Genomic DNA, 17,476 nt, shown 5'->3' with positions numbered 1-17,476 from the left:
CAGAGAAGATTGGAGGAGGAAACTCCACCGGAGCAACTGCCAGAGGATCTCCACCTTCTCCAACGTCTTCTCATCATCACCATGATCAAGGGGTAGTAGTCCACCTCTGGACTACGAGTTTGTGGCATTAGCTTGATCTGTTTCTCTCATGTTCTTCATAGTTCTTAGTGCCATATAAGCCGTCAAACATGATTATGGACATATATGTAATACCTATGTGGTGGATCTTTATTCTATGATATGATGTTATGAGATTTGACTCTACTTTGTGTAAGATGTATTGACGGATGCATATTATGTATCATGTTCTTAAGTATTGGTTCTAATCCAACTTGTATGCAAGAACGTGTGTGGGATGATGTGTGTGTTATATGGAATATCATGGTTTTAGTGATTGGATAGTGACAACAAATTCATGATCTATTATGGCTTTGCCTTTTCTTTTGCTATCTCACTAGGGATAAAGTGAATGCATGTGCTATGTTCGTCACGTGACAAAAGTGATGATCTTATTTGTTCAAGGTAGCAAATTTGATATTCAAATATTATGTCAAAATACTTATGCTATACTCTGTTAATTCTTAATACAAGATTGCATGAAGTTTTTCCTGTCTTGTGGAGTATAAGAGAGATGTGTTGCATCATCTCTATGTTAGGACGTGATGCTCATATGAATGTTATCTTACACATGTTGAGTTATATTCTTTATATCAAATTGATGAATTATTATTGTGCACTACTCCCTCCGTTCGCAATTAATCGACGCGGGTCAGGTCAGAAGTGAACAACGCCCACGCAGACTGCGCGTCAATTAATTCAGACCAGATTAGTACAACTTAAAAGAGAGAATAGTCAGGTGAACTCATGAATCCCGATCCAATTTTAATCATAAGAAATACCTTTCCATTGCTTATATCTTACTTTTTATTTGCATCACTATTTTAATCTGAAAATAGAAAATACTTATCTATCTTATTTGCACTCAAAACCCCAAAACAAACAAACTTTTACCGTTTTTATTTAGTTTACTTAACTTGTTTAGTTTACTTAACTTGTTTAGTTTACTTTACTCTAGTTACTACTTTATTTTACTTTTACTTTTACTTACAGGAAACCTTGTGCTTGAAAACCACACGGTGGAGCTAGAGACACAAGGCTTTATTTTATTTTGAAGAATTACCAGAAGAAGAGAGGGAGAGATAACTCTTTACTCCATTCCTCAAGAGTTCGATATAACCCTTGAGTCATCCTTGTGGGGAAAATATTCTGCTGACACAATACTCTGCACTTGGAGGCCCAACGTCATCACCGACCAGGTCATCCTGAACACAGTTATCAAGTCCACATAAACCTGGACCCTTTCATAAAAAATAGGGCCAAGGTTCGTTTGGTGTACATTCCTTTATCCCGTCTATTTTTTCTTCTCCAAAATATATGATATCTTCTTATCATATGTACCATGTACAAAATTTAGGGCCCATTTGATCTAAAGGATTTGAAAAGCATATGAATATAAAAAACACATGAATAGCATCTCATGACATATGAAATCCTACATGAATAAAAATACATAAATTAGTTGCAGACGCCGTTTGGTTGCACCACAGGAAAAACGCGGGAAATTTCAGTACATATTATAGTTGTCATAGACACATAGAATTTTTTTCAAAAGGTATAACCTGTTGCTAGGATTCCTATGGGATTGTAGTAGAAGAAAGCAATCCTTAAGAATTTTGAAGGATCCAATCATTTGAATCAAATGACAACTATAGGAAAAAACCCTATGGGTAAGAACCCTACAAATTTCTTTTGGAATTTCTATGAACCAAACAGGCCCAAGGTGTTGACCTTGGTTCAAAACATCAGAATCATGGATTTCTGTTTTTTAACTGCAGTTACAGGGTTTTTCTTTGTATAAGCAATCATAACTACAAATAATTTATTTTATCATTTTGGCTAATTAGTTTTGGAGGTGCATTTACATAATGGAATAACAAAATTAGACCATATATCCCGCAGCAGTGCCGGGGTACCATCTAGTTAATTAAGTAAGCTTAACCTACAAAAAAGCAACTCCAATCTTCCAAGATAATGCCGACCAAAGGACAAAGTCCAGCCCGTGCACGCCCATGTCGATTTCCCTGCATATCTTCCAAACAAAGCAAGGAAAATATAATCTTTCCCACCCCCTTGAGTTCTCAGCTTCGTATGGCAAGCAAGTCCAGCGAGCACGCTGCCGATGCGAAGCATGCATATCTCTGCCTTAAAGCATGCAAAAATGCCATCCATCCATATCAATACATACTATCATCCAGGAGTGCAAGCAAACCAATGCTACAAAAGAAATCCTTCCAAGCAACCTTTTCAATTACTCGATCGGTCCGGTCGTCATCTAATATCCACGAGGGACCTTCCACAAGATTACCATGCGGCAAGCAATCAAGCAATGAGACGTCCCTATAAATCCTCAGAGATCCCATTCCACTCACACCACGAGTAGCTGCCAAGGCAAGAAGTACAACCAAGCTAGCCAGCTAGTAGCACGAATCGAAGATAGGGAGCGGCGGCGACGACACGACGAGGCGGCCACTAGTAATGGCGGCACCGGCGCCGAGGAACGTGAGCGTGGCGGAGCGGGCGCTGCGCGGGGTGGCGGACCTGATCAAGCTTCTGCCGAGCGGCACGGTGTTCATGTTCCAGTTCCTCAGCCCGCTCGTCACCAACAACGGCCACTGCGCCGCCTACAACAAGGTCCTCAGCGGCGCGCTCGTGGCGCTCTGCGGCGGCTTCTGCGCCTTCTCCTCCTTCACCGACAGCTACGTCGGCTCCGACGGCAGGGTCTACTACGGCGTCGTCACGCGCCGCGGGATGCGCACCTTCTCCGTCGACCCGGACGCATCCAACGGGAGGGACCTGTCCGGGTACCGCCTCCGCGCCGGCGACTTCGTGCACGCGGCGCTGTCGCTCTTGGTCTTCGCCACCCTCGCGCTGCTGGACAGGGACACGGTCTCGTGCCTCTACCCGGCCATGGAGGCCAGCGAGAGGACCATCATGGCCGTCATGCCGCCCGTCGTCGGCGGCGTCGCCAGCTACGCCTTCATGATGTTCCCGAACAACCGCCACGGCATCGGCTACCAGCCCACGCGCGCAACCGAGGACTTCGAGCACAAGCACTAGCTGATTCATGGCGTCGCATCAATCGATTATTACGTCCATCTTTCTGCAGTGTGAGAGTGTGTGGGTAGTTTGGAGTTTGGTCAATTCATTGGGTACGAAGACTCGAGTCAAAGTGTGGAGTCGTGCGTCTCCTTTCTGTTTGAGTGACGTGTCACCTTGTCCTGCTTATTTAATTTGTCCAAGTTTGCCTGCCGTGTGTGTGTCAAAACTCGAAAGGAGTCCATTCTATTGTCATGAGTAGCATATGTAATTCGGAAATTTATTTGGAGAATACCTTGGATCCTGCTAAACAAAAGGGGTAATTTTCGCGCAATATTCATCTCTGAATTCGTTCGAAAACATCTACTATATCAGAGTTGAAGTGAACCAATGATAAGGATACTCGATTTGGAACGTGACAACCAATAATGAAAAATAAAAAAAAATCGCAGCGGGAGACTCAAGATTTTAACGTGAAAATCCTTTTAATACGAAGGGAGAAAAATCACGAGCACCAACCAACAAAATTTCACTATATTGAAAGTGTTCACAACAACGTAGGTTATCTTATAATCTGATAAAGCCTAGTCGGCGGCTTACAAGAGGTATATATAGGCGGTGATGATAATATAGCGAACTTCACCTTGAGACAAAATTCTTTTTGTAGTATGCATTTCAACAATCTCTAGAACAACAAAGAAAACACTTTCTGGCACCAACAACCACTTGGGCTAAACAATTATTAACTATCAAAAAACAAGTTAATGCAAAAATCATCTCCAGCGATGGGCCTCGCTTCGCTCCATCGTTAGCAATAGCATTTGAATATAGATTCTCCGGTAACTTATTAGGATTATTCGGTGGTTTCAAATTAAATAATCCAATTTTCTACCAAAACACTAGAGACCTAACATAACTTAGTTAGTAGTTAATAATTAATCGAGGTTGTTTTTTTTAACAACAACTCATTACATAGTTATTGTAGTACTCCCCTCTTGTTGGTTTATTAGTCTAGCGTATCACTAGCTTATCATTTTGACCAACTTAATATTTGGTATTCCTTCCCAGTTCATAGTGCTTACGCGTATCCCTAGGTTCTTAATTCGGGCAACATAATATTAATTGTACAATATAAAATTATATCATTAGAAACTCGAGCATTTAAGATTTCTAAAGATATATATTTTATAAATTTACGATTCAGAAATACGTGCAAATCCTATGAACCGAGATGGAGGTAGCCAAACCTTATGAACCGAGATGGAGGTAGCATATATTACTAAAAGTATTAGTCATTAGAAACTTTAAATGTTTTATTTTTTTAATATTTTTTTGCGCTATAATTTTATATTACATAGGATCATATTTCTAGATAGCCAATTTGACTTACTATACCATCGTAACATGCCAACGACACCGAGGTGCACCCTATGTGGTGCTCCTGACTCTTGGAGACATTGGTTGCTCGACTGTGCAATGGCTAGAAGTGTTTGGTCTTTGGATGATGAAAGAGCTAGTGGAACATTTTTTCGAATCATCTGTAGTTCTGTACCCTCTACCAAGCATTGGATCTTTGTGCTGATTGAATCGCTGACCCATGAAGTTTTTGTCAAAGGTTCTTGTGACACTGGGCAATCTGGACGGCTCACAGAAAAGTGATACATGAGCAGATTTTTCAGAGTCCGCTGTCCACAAATCTATTCATTAGAAGCTATCTCGCGGATCTGAACACGATTGAGCAACCGCAGCGCTCAGCTGGTCCGAAGCCTCCTAGCAGAAGGATCGGTACGTGGCTTTGCCCCACCTACTGATTTGTGCAAAACTAATGATCGATGGTGCATTTTCTAGGACTGGGAACAGAGGTGCTGTGGGTATAGTCTGTCGAAACTGTGAGGGTCTGTACAAGGGATGGCTGTGTGTTTTCCGAGAGTGGACTTTTAGAGCAGGTGCTTGGTGAGCACCCGTATCCACACCGTCTATGTTGCATCAAGATCCATGCAAGTTCTTTTTGTTCCCCTCTCAAACAATTTCTCATTTTTGTATCTCTCACACCACACATTATTTGAACTCGAAAATTTGCAGATCACTTAAAAATAACAATTGCAATGTGGGAAAAATATTTTGGATTTTTTATGTCATTATCTATATATGTATTTCAAGAATTTATTTTGAAATTTAAATATTTTAAATTTTAAATTTGCACAAAAAAAATCGGATCTATTTTTCCTCCATTCTATTTGTTATTTTTGAATGACCTGCAAAAAAATCAAATCGAAATGTTACATAATTTGGAAGATACAAAAAAGACAAAGTGGAAAAAAGTAAAGGTGCGTAGGACGCACCTGCTCCATTAAAGGGTGTTACTGATCCTGCCGTTTTGGCCTGCAGAGAAGCCCTATCTCTAGCTGCTGATCTCAATGAGAGAAAGATCAGCATAAGTTCAGACTGCAAAAACATCCTACATGACATAGCTGAAAACCTGGGAGGCACTAGTGCGGCAATTGTGCGAGAAATCAATGAGTTTTGCTGGGAGCTTTGCATCTGTTCGGTTCATTCATGAAGGAAGAGAGCACATCGTAGAGGCTCATAATTTAGCTAAGGCTTGTACTTCTCTAGAACTGGGGCGCCATCTGTGGCTGCTAGATACCTCGAGTTTTGTACCGATTCCTGTATCTATCTTGAACATTATTGATCAATAAAATGGGAGCGGTTTATCTAAAAAAAAAACCTAGTGGAGCCCCATGTATTGCTGTACGGTGGTGGGCTGACCTTTCCTATGGTACACCCTTTTCAATCTTTTGAGTATGTTTTAGAGATTTGTTTTCGTGGGTGAGTATGTTTTAGAGATATATATATAGTTGTAATATTTATGTGATGTATACTTAGTCTAATTTTATACTTCACACATCCTATTCCTCGTGCCATTTTCTCTAGTGTTCTATAGTCCTTCAGTCCCAAAATATAAGATTACCATTTATTTTGAGGTAGAACTTCAACTAACAATTTGCCCAATAAAATATGAGATACGATTGGTTCATATTTGAAATGTGTTTCCAACAATATATATTTTGGTGTCATATGACTTATACTTTATTTGTTAAATTATTGGTCAAAGTTTTAGCTCGAAAAAAGGGAGAGATTCTTTTTCAAACCATGCTGACAAATTGTATACCCATGTATTTACGACCAGTAAAAGAGACACTGCCAATCTAATATGCAGGTTACAGAAATTGGATTATCTATTAATCTATATACTACACATGGTCCCATTACACGCTGCTCGAAAGAAACAGCATTTCACTGATTTACTGATTTGAGCTGCATCTGCTATAGTGACTTTGCTTGTAGTTTCAGGCTGCGCCAGCTCGTGAGATACGCTTCTACTCAACGCGCTCTCCCATCTCTCCCTCGTCCTGTGGCAGAAGTGATCGATCGGCCTACTTATATGAATATGGGGCGGTGGCCGGTGGTGAAGATTGAATTGGTGGCGATTGATAGGGACACAAGCAAATCCTGGGGAAATGACGCATGTGGCAGTGTGGCACTCAAGAGGGAAAGGACAATCGTCGAAGCAAATGTTGATGCAGAAGAAAGCGATAAGAGTGAGGGTGAGGGTGAGAAGAAGAAAATGAAGGACAAGGGTGAACCGGCATCTGCTGGCAGACTAACAAAGGAGAAGATTGAAACGTCTGATGGAGACAAAGGCCTGGTGGAAGCCAAAAGGAGGAGGATAGCAGTATGTCCGTGTTGATTCTGAAAGCGAACCAACTGCAGATGGCGGTGAATTTGACAAAAGCTAGATGAAGGAGAAGGAAATGAACAACCAAGATGCAGATGAGAAGAGATGCAAAGGTCAGAGAGTGTGTTTCAGCCGGAATGCTAACTTCCTAGTTTGCAGATGGCAAAGATGCAAAGGGCCTATTATCACCCCGTACGAATTGTTACACGTTTTGCTGTTTTGAACTGGAAATGGATATTAACTAGTCTACTATCCATCTCACAATAGTCGTGGAACTGCAAGTGCAAATGTGATAAAGATAAGGCACCCACATGTCGAGAAGACAATCTTTTTTTTTTGAACTGGAGAAGACAATCTGTTCATATGCGCTGCATGTTTTTGGGTACAATTACAGGTTCGCCTGGGATTTCTACTGTCTGGCTATTCCAGACAGGAATAACTAATCCTCTCCAAGAACAAAAATAAAAAATATAGCCTAAAACTGCGGGGAACAACTCCTTCAATTGTTCCAATTTCAACTGCCCTCTTCCTTTTTTTTCTCCTTCGGATTTCGAAGAACTGTTCTTGCCTATGTGTAAGCCTTCAATTCTCCCGCTGGGCTTCGGATTGGAGAATCTAATGCATGAATTATCGACGTGTGGAGACTCTCTACTCTTTTAATATCACGTAGACGGCGTATATGATTCCTGGCAGGTATCCGAAAAATGACAGCAGGAGACAGATCCAGAATTCAAGCTGGGGCAGAAACACCACAAATAACGGATCAGATCAGATCAACCATGCGGAATGGTACATATATATTTCCAGTGTCTGAATGCGCAAATGGTAAAGATCTGGCGTCACACCGACGACCCTGCGGTGATGTGGAGGCGCGCGTACGTACCTCGCAGCCGTACTTGATGAAGACGCCGAGGGGAGGGAGGATGATGGCGAGGATGATGTCGATGATGGTCGCCGTGCTGTCCGACATTGGCGGCCGGGCCCCCGCGTTCTCCGACATTGTTCGTGTCTGAAACTGCGCTGCGAGCGACGGGGATCGATCGATCGCTCACCGGCGAGCCCGGGGTTTCTTATGATTGTGTGGACGTAGGAAGAAGCCGCCGGGATGCAATGCATAGACGAACGGGGAATAGCGCCTTGGCTTCACCAGAATGGGGACGCATGAAGAACCAAAATAAGCCTGTAAGCTGCACGGGTGGCTTTTATGTTACTTCGGAATAGAGGAGGAGTTCCTCACCCACAAGAAAAAAAAGTAAAGGAGACAAGGATACTGCAAGATCGCCAAATAAATAACGAACCCATCTGCAAGGGCAACCCTAGCCGTCGGTCGGCCGATCTGGGCCTCAAATTCGGTTGCATTCCGTGCCATCTGATCGCGATCTGAGGCCAAAACAAGCCACAACTCGTTTTGCATTTCAACCCTTAGTTTTTTGGAAATCAATCTGCGGTCCAAGATTGTTCAGTTAATACAAATAGGTGTATCTCATTGGCCATGTCATTTCCCATATTTACAAAAAAAATGCAACTGTGTTAATTTATCCCTAGGGCTGAGCGAATTGCAACAAAAAAGCATCTTGTATACCAAAAAATACTATTATAACAAAAACATCGCAAAACCATTATTTTTATCCTCCAAAGTGATTTACAACAAATGTTGCCAATTGTTTCAACAACCGCAAACTATTACAATATTACACCAAAAAGACAAAAGCAGTGCAAAATGGGTCAAGCAACTATTAATTTGCTACAAACTAAATTACAACAAAATTTACCAACTACTTTAACAAAAGTTACTAAGGATTTCACCAAAAGAAATCACTTGGTTATTAGCAACAAAAAATAAACAAATATGTTGGCTATTTACAACAATAGTCAACAACATATCCAACAAAAATACTAGTTGTTTACAACAATTGTTAACAACATAATCAGTAACCTCAAACCGTCATCCATGGCGATTCCGGCAGTGATGACCACCATGAACTCGGCTTGTAGGCGCTACATCAGGTGACACTGGGCCCATCCCACTGGTCCATTGTCTCCGCGTAATCATCATAGTCACGGCTACCGAAGGGATTGGACGACATTCACGGAAATAGGCTCGTTGGTCTTTGTGTTCCGGTAGGATCAGTGCCGGCTTGATCGAGACGGTTGCGGACATGTCCGGGTGGCAGCATGGCGATCTGGCGAACACCATGACGAGTGGTCGGGCTGAGCGAACTAGCCAGCAGCTTGCCATGCATGCATTAGGTAGCACGCATCAAGTTAGACTACAAGCATATACTAGCAAGCATCATGGTGACGCTGCAGCTAGATAACAATGCATCAGCGTGCATACATGCTCTTGTTTACTGAGAGAGAACCGTGCATGAAGCAGCTAGGCTGGCACCCGATCGCAATCATGTGGCTACATCGGCTTTGGTGCGTGTGGATGATGGTCTGGAGGGTGACGCGTGCAAGAGACGGAACGACCGATCCCTGCGCGCGATCGGTCGGCCAAATACAAGTGTTTCCCATCTACGAACCATACCTATTAGTGTAGTTTAGAAAAATGTCCCAATAGATGGTAGCATGAATAGATGGCCACCTATTAGTGCAGTTTAGATAAGTGTCACAATAGATGGCCACACATAGACGCAGTTTTAAAAAGTGCCTACGTATTTTGCAGAAAAATTTAAAAATTCAAATTTTTTTTTAAAATTCAACCAAACATATGCTCCATCAGTTTTCAAAAAGAAGGCCAGTAAAACTTTTACGAAGTTTACATAACAAGTTGTCAAATAATACTATATAGATATCATGGGAAAATGTGACATGGCGTCTCTAATGACATTTGTTTGGTATTTATGATATTAATAAAATTTCTAACTTGGTCAAAGTTATACTACTTGACTTTGTAAAACAAGGCATTCTTTTAGAAATAGTGGTAGTACACATGTAATACATGTTTTGTCTAGTATATAACTAAGTCTCTCGTATACGATATCACTAAACTTGAAACTCTTCAACATTTTTGAAATCGTGAGCTTAGCACTTTTTTTTCCAGAAAACACAACATCTTATAACAATTTGAAACTTAGTGGAACTTTCAATTATCATAATTAATAAACATGGATGCCAATTGGATTAAATAGAATTTATCATTTTATTTTCATAACTTGATTATAAGGCAATTATAATTATATTTGTCGACCCACATAGGCAGCTTTATTGCTATAATAGAAAACTTGTCATTTCCATACATTTATACTTTATTTATTTAGAGTATCCCCACTCGTCTCCCCGACGAGGCCCCCAGGACCGCGTTTTGTCATCCGGACGGCGAAATTCGGCCCAGTCGCGCCCCCGGTTCCTCGTTTTCGTCCGGATTTGGCCCTTCATCCATCCGGCGAGCCCACGCCATCCCCGGCCCCCCGGGGAGGGCTCGAGGAGTTCGGACAAAACGAAAGCGCGGGAAACACCGAGGAAACTTCCCGCGCGTCTGGTGGCCTGAACTTGTCGGCGAGAGACACCGATCGTCGTCCTCATCGCATCGTCTTCCGCGCGCTGTAAAAGCCTGCCGCCGGTCAGTATTCGTCGGCCGCGTAGCTTCCACGTGGCGAGTTAATGCCGTCGCCTCGGTATCACGCACGCCTACCTCTATTTATCGCCGAACTACCGCGCCTGCCCCACATTCACCTCGCTCGCCTTCCCCCAAATCTTCCCCGATCTCGAACGAACCAGAAATGGCGAATGACGGTGCGGCCAACAACGGCTTCGGCCGCCGCTCTCTCCACCAATGGAAGGGACGGCACCTCCACATGGTGGGCTACCCGGCGCCGCCGGACTTCCGCGCGCCGGGAGGATGGAGACTAAGCGCGGGCGGCGTGCCGATCCCGCCGCCGCCAATGGGTCGGGCCGCCATGGACGACGAGATCAAAGCAGTGCTCGCCACATTCACCGACGAGCAGCGCGCGGAGCCGCGCTTCTTCCCCGACGCGTACGACTCGTGGAGCGAGTTCTTCCGGCGCAGGTACGAGCGCGAACTCGCCGCGTATGACGGCCCTCCTCCTCCTCCGGCAAGGAACAACGCCGCCGGCCGCCGCCGGTGGTGGAGCGCGCCTGGCCGCACCCTCTCGAATGTGCTCGCGCACATCGAGGGCGGGAATTCCCCCGTCCTGCAAATGCCGCCGCCGGAGGCGGCTACTGTGTTGCGCCGGCGCGGTAGCTCCTGGCTGCCGAGGAGGATGGCGCCGTCCTCCTCCTCGTCTGGGTCAAGGTCGGCGACCAGGTCCGGCGGGTCGACGTCGGTCTTTGTTAAGAAGGAGCCGGCGTCTCCGTCGACACAGGCGCGCGTCAAGAAGGAGCCGGCGTCTCCACCGCCGACCAGAGGGCGCAGCAGCGGCGCCCTCATCATCCGCGACCAAACCTCCTCTCCGCAGCGCGGGCGGAAGAGGAAGTCGGCGAAGAAGGAGGCCGCCGCGGCCGCCGCCAACCAGCTCGCCAAGGAGGAGGCGAAGCGCGCGGAGGACGCCGCGGTGGCCGAGGTGATCGCCAGGTCGCTGAAGGACCTGGTGCCCGCCGACAATAGCCTCCCCATCGATGCCGCACTGGAATGGTCCAGGCGCGACTGGGAGCGCCAGGAGGCGGAGCAGCAGCGGCGGCTGCTGGATCTGGCCGCCGCGCGTCAACTCGCCGCCCGCGCCGCCGCACCATCCGCCGGTAGGAACGCCGCGCCCAGAGAGGTGATCAAGCTCGAGGAGAGCAGCGACGACGACATCTACCGGCCGTCGCCGCCACGCGCCGGCGACGCTGGCCAGGGTACGAGCCGCTGGTACGAGGTGCCGCCGCCCCAGGACGACGCCGGCTCGAGCGACGACGATGACGGCGGCGACTACACGGCCTTCTACCGCCATTTCGGCATGTAGGAGGCCGCTTTTTAGTTTAAGTTTTAGTTTCCAATCGCCGAATTCAAATGTATGTACGAATTCGGCCTATTTATGTACGAACTCGCCTCTATATGTTAAATATCATTAAATTTTTCTTATGTTTGAACGAGTTTCGCCCAATTTTGTCTGAATTCGTCGTATTACGTCAAAATACTTACATCCATCCTGGGCTCGCGGCTGGGAAAATGGGTCTCCCCAGGCCAAATTTTCCTCCAATCCGGACGAAAATATCGCCGGATTTGGGCGTGGGCAGCCCCAACGGCTGGAGATGCTCTTATAGTATGAACTTAAGAAACTTCCATGTTCTAGGCACTTTTCCTATGTTTTATTGTCCCTCTCCAGCAATGGATTTCACTACAAAGACTATGTGACCCATAGTACTCATCACGATATATTCACTACACTAACTCATAATAAATTTGCTAAACCAACTCACTACACTTCTTGCAATATACCAAAACAGCAACCACATAAGTTGATGAGCTAATTGTAATAATTCAATATGGTTAAATATTTAAATCAACATGGCTTGTATTTCTTGCAATGGTGTTGGTCTAAAATGGTGAACCTAAGTCACATGGAGGTGTGGTGATTACTTGATCTAATGTTGTCGTAGTGCTGAACCATTTGGCTCTGTGCCCACTAAGAGTATCCCAACCTAATATGGTTTTGTTTTGTTTCATTGTACCAAAGTAAATGGTGCTATCAACCATTACTTTCAAAACTATGAAGGGTCTTAGGCAGGGTGATCATATGTATATGTTCTTGTTCAATATTGTTGCTCACATGCTAGCCCTTCTCATTGAGAAAGCTAATGAGTATGCAGATACATCCAAAACATATAGACAATTTGTAGTTTATTATGTTGTTTCCTCAGTTATTGCAATGATTTTATGTTTTCATTTATGTTTTGACTGGTTTATGGGATTTCTCACACAACCAAATTATTTTGGTGTATAGTTCTGGAGGCCTGGGAACACCCCTTTTCATATTTTTGGTGTTTGGTTTTAGGAACCTTATGGAATCACAATAAACCAGGGACAAAATCTAGCATTCCTATCTTTCGAAAACGGAGAGAACCAATACAATACGGTCGCGAGGGGCCCAGTAGTGGATGTTGAGGCCCTGTATCGCATACACCGCCTAGGCTCAATGGTGGGCCTAGGCTCCCTTGATCATCGAATCATCACGTTCATTTTGCCCCAAAACCCTCAATATATACATTCGGGTTTTTTTTTCTCGCGACATATGGAGATACATGGAGATAGAGAATAAAATAGGGGCTGCCCAGGAACCACCGAAGGAGATTAGAGGATGAATTGATGCTAGTCTCCTATGGCAACATCTCCCCATCTAGCATCGCCGTCTTGTTAATCTCCATTGACTTCTACAACAACTACTCCGTCATCTCCCCGATGTAACCACTTGGTAAAATGATGTGTGGCACTACATTATTTTAGTATGACGTATTGTGCATCTCTACCTAATTTTGAGTAGTAACTTGTTCATGGCATTGGTGAAATAGTTTGGTTTGTTGGATATGCGTACATGTATGTTATCTTTCCTTAAACTCTTATGTGCTAATGTATAAGTGTACACATACTTTAGATGACTACATAGGAGTTTCACTAGGCCATGTTGATTTAAGGAGGGAACATGGAAGTAACAAAACCAGGGCCCAAATCTTTGATGAGTGTCACGAAGAAATATCGGGGGACCTTGAGTATCATGCATCGATTGGACATATGTGTCTTAATATCTATCGCTTCATCATGTATGTGGCCTTGATATCATGTTAGGGGTGTAATTTATCATGGATATGGGTGCACATAATTATGGATCTGCCCAAGAAAGAAAAATAGACTCTCTATCTTTATCTTATAGCTAATGCATTAGGTAGGCTTTTCCTTAATATTTTTTGATTGCTCATGTATGTGGAATGGAGATATAATCACCAAGCTTATTATTTTTAAGGCCTTGTCTTCGAAGGTATGTGGTTTTGACACCGAGTATAGGTAGATGATGAGGTGCACTTACCATGTGCACCACTTTTGGGACTCCATCATTTAACCTTTTCTGGGCTTCACTTAACACAAGTGAATCGTACAAAATATTAAACTGCCTTGAACACTTGCACCCTTTGGACACTATTTTCTCGCACTTTCGCACACACTCTCTCTCTCTCTCTCTCTCTCTCTCTCTCTCTCTCTCTCTCTCTCTCTCTCACTTGCTTTTAGTTCTTCTAATTTAAGTCTTGATAATTAATTATTCTCACTTAGTAGAAATGATCTTTGTTACCTTGCTTATTATTCAAGTGGACGAACGGTCCTATATCTGGATTTTTTTGGCTTTAGATAATAGATAGCTTACGCTTCTGAAACGACACTCAATACCTTTCAGAAGTGATACAAAAATCTCTTGCGCTTGGAGGTTATAAAATGGCCAGCTGGGTAGCCTTATCACACACCTGGGAGATGGTGGATTCTCTAGTATGCGAATGATATTTTCATCTTAGTGAACCATGATTTGAAGAAGTCAGTCAACATAAAGTCACTTCGATGTATTTTGAACAACTTTCTAGTCGGAAGATTAACTTCTGTAAAGAGATTTTTTTGCTTTGCTAAGGACAAAGAGGCCAAATACCAGTATAAAACTTTCTAGTGAAGTAGGTTTTCTTCCATTCCAGTATCTTGGAATACCTGTTCACAAACGGGAAATTACGAACAAAGAGTGGAAGATATATTCGATAAGAATTAATCATATGGAGGAGCCAAACCCGATCCTCACTTAATAACTTAAAAAACCATTTGGCGAGTAAGCATTTGTTTCGAATTTTGAGATTCTCCACCGAGAGTCCTCCTTGAACTATCGACATGCAAATGATACTCCACCCCGTTAAGTGATACTTCATTTCGTGCTTATCACTTCAGCAGAAGAATCAGGACATGTAACGTATTTCGGGTCCTTTATAGGGAAGGTATATCATAAAGAATTAAAATTATCATTTATATGATATAGGGCAGGTTGTGGTATTTCATTGCTACAAACATGGGTTGTTGTAAAATAACACATGTCATTTGGATACTTCTTTTCAACTCTGAAGTATTTTGATACAATACAACATAGTTGAAGTTAATTTTATGAAATAAAAAGGCAGATTATGGGAGTGTGTGACTTGAATTATTGATTTGACCATGCAGATAAAGAATCGGATCTGCCACATTAGAATTCACAGTCAAAGGTGTCTCCGCATCCAATCAACACAACCCAAGAAGGATAAGCTGGTTCACTTAAGGATAATATTTTCTATGATCATACTGCTCTTGCTCGATCAGGACCCTAGCTTTATTGCGAGCCAAAACAGCCTGAAAGAAGAAAAATGGAAAAGGATGAAAAATGCAATGGGATTCCTGATCCAATAAGAAATCCCAATTCGGAGTTTGTTTTGCTAAAATTCCTATTTTAGACTATTAAATTATCGATGATGAATCGATTTGATAGATCAGATATTGTTATTCCAAATATTGATCCGATTCAGTATCATCAGGATGCAAAAGTCATCCGGACCATCAGACTTGATCTTCTTTTTTAAAATCATAATATATGACTTGATCTTCTTGATTCAGAAGATCAATGCATCCCCACTATCTGAAAGAAAAGAAGGACCCCAACCTTTCTCTTCTCCAGAACTGAACGGGGAGAGTAGTATTCTGCACTAACCAATTGGAAGCAAGAGCTATGGACATACTTAACTAGAACTCCCTCTTACTTAACTTCACTAACCAGCGGAAATCAGTTTCGGGTCGTGCGTCCAGATGATCGCACTATCTGGACCATGCAACCACCTCGGGATGAATGCACGCTTTGGTATAGGAGGTCCGTATTCACTTGTTAATTAATGTATTGAACAGTGTTTGGTCCCACTCTGCAGACACGGTCTTGGACTAATCTCACGGCAAATCTTGGACCGACAGTCCGACACACACCAAACTTTTCCTTCCCACTTTTAAGGATCCAATCCCTTCTTCCTTCTCCGCGTCCGCTAAATTAGAGCATCTCTACCGGCGACCCCCGAATAGGCGCCAGCAGCGGCGTCGGCACTGTCATATAGAGGACGCTGGCAGAGCATCCCTGCTCCCACACCGACAGCCCAAAACCGGTGGCCCCGATAGATTTTAGAAGTTAAAATCACATTTTTAAAACCATATTCATTCGAAATTCGAACGAAATTTATACAAATTTAACACGAATTTAAACTAAAAAACAATAAAAAAACATCTAGCTGAAGTCGCCGTCGTCGCTGGATGCCCCGAAGGACCAGCTGTCGTCCTCATCGGCCTTCTCCTCCTTTGGCGCCGGCACCTCCGATGGTCCGGCGAGGTCGACGAAGTTGGCGCCGTGATCCCTGGTAGACCACACCGCCACCTGCCGCGGGTCCATCGCGATCTGCCGGTAGTCCTCGTCGACGGAGCGGCCGACGATGAAGTTCTGGCCGGGGAACTCCTCCGGGTCGTCACCACCATGGAGGGCCGCCTACGCCTCCGCCTCCATCTCCCGCCATTGCTTCTTCTTCGGCGGAAGCGGTGGCAAGGTCGCGGCGTCCTCCTCCTTGAGGCGACGGCGGTGGCTCGATCCCGTCGTCCGACGGGCAGGAGCAGAGGTCGCGCGCCTCGCCCCGTCGCGGATGACGACGCCTCCGGGAAGAGGCGCGGGCGCGGCCGAGCGCGTGCGGGCAATGGCCGCCGACGACCCGGTGCGCAGCATGGTGTCGACGTAGTGGCCGTCCCACCAGGCACGGCGGCCGACGGTGTTGAAGCGGTCGCGCGAGCGGTCGGCCGCCCGTGCGAGCTCAACGGCATGCTCATCTTCGAAACGCCACTGCTAGGCCGGGCTGTCGACCGCGTTGTCCGACAAGTTCCTCTCCGCCGGCGTCATCAGGTCCGCCGTTCCCTCGCGAGGGCTCGCGTCTGCGGTCCTGCCGGTGGCGACGGCGGCACGGCGAAGCCGGTGTTGGAGACGTGCCAGCCGTGCGGCAGTTTGCACTGTACTGGCACGGCACGGGGACGTGGTGCTAGTATGGTACACCAGGCTCGTCGAGGCTGAGCTGCAACGAGCGGAGCACACTGCCGCCGCTGCCGCCGGCCTCGTCGTTGTGCGCCATCGTCGGTGGGTGCGTGGGAGGTTTGCGCGGCGGTTGGACGGCGGCGCCTAGGGTTGGAAGGCGGGGAAAAGCGAGAATTGCGCGCCGATGGGGTTTTAAGGGAGGCGGCGGACGCGCATTGAAGGCGCGTGGGTAAAGTAGGTGGACGCCGCATGGCCAGTCGCCGCCCCTTGTCGCCGCTTGGATTTCCGCGCGGGAGGCCATTAACGCCGACGACCAACCTCCTCGTGTCGTTTCCGATGCGAACCGTCGCGTCCTCTCGCTGACAAGGCGCCCCCACCCGCGAAAACCGTCGTGCCGCGAGGCGGCAGCGTGCCCGATTCGCGCCCTTCGCCAAGGGGCCGGCACGGGGTTGCCGGCGCTTCTATTGGACTCGAAAACTAGCCGGCGCAGTTTAAGGCACGCCGGGTGTGAGCCCATTTTTCACTACCGACGTCCAAAACACTATCTGAGCCGCTATCGGGGCCGCTGGTGGAGATGCTCTTAGAATCC

At 45.3% G+C, this 17,476-nt stretch overlaps 2 protein-coding genes across 2 annotated transcripts; one reads left to right on the top strand and one right to left on the bottom strand.

The window, feature by feature from the left end:
- Positions 1-2,480: 2,480 nt before the first annotated feature.
- LOC127332249 (protein DMP2) lies at positions 2,481-3,369 on the top strand. Its single transcript, XM_051358523.2, has one exon. It carries the CDS (start codon positions 2,596-2,598, stop codon positions 3,175-3,177), a length of 582 nt encoding a protein of 193 aa, XP_051214483.1. The 5' UTR covers positions 2,481-2,595; the 3' UTR covers positions 3,178-3,369.
- Positions 3,370-7,209: 3,840 nt separating this feature from the next.
- Positions 7,210-8,083, bottom strand: LOC127329951 (hydrophobic protein LTI6A). Its single transcript, XM_051356341.2, has 2 exons — positions 7,779-8,083; positions 7,210-7,630 (listed from the first exon to the last, which is right to left on the bottom strand). The coding sequence occupies exons 1-2, from the start codon at positions 7,893-7,895 to the stop codon at positions 7,544-7,546; spliced, it is 204 nt and encodes a 67-aa protein (XP_051212301.1). The 5' UTR covers positions 7,896-8,083; the 3' UTR covers positions 7,210-7,543.
- Positions 8,084-17,476: the final 9,393 nt, after the last annotated feature.

Source organism: Lolium perenne, chromosome 4 (genome assembly GCF_019359855.2).
Source record: "Lolium perenne isolate Kyuss_39 chromosome 4, Kyuss_2.0, whole genome shotgun sequence".
Classification (NCBI taxonomy): Eukaryota; Viridiplantae; Streptophyta; class Magnoliopsida; order Poales; family Poaceae; genus Lolium; species Lolium perenne.
This window is presented reverse-complemented; position numbering and strand designations above follow the sequence as displayed.

Bases quoted from the DNA above. Each gene is read 5' to 3' on its own strand.
- LOC127332249 (XM_051358523.2), top strand. From the start codon at position 2,596: ATGGCGGCACCGGCGCCGAGGAACGTGAGCGTGGCGGAGCGGGCGCTG.
- LOC127329951 (XM_051356341.2), bottom strand. From the start codon at position 7,895: ATGTCGGAGAACGCGGGGGCCCGGCCGCCAATGTCGGACAGCACGGCG. The intron at 7,631-7,778 runs GTACGTACGCGC...TTTCTGCCCCAG, and splicing joins TCATCAAGTACGGCTGCGAG to CTTGAATTCTGGATCTGTCT.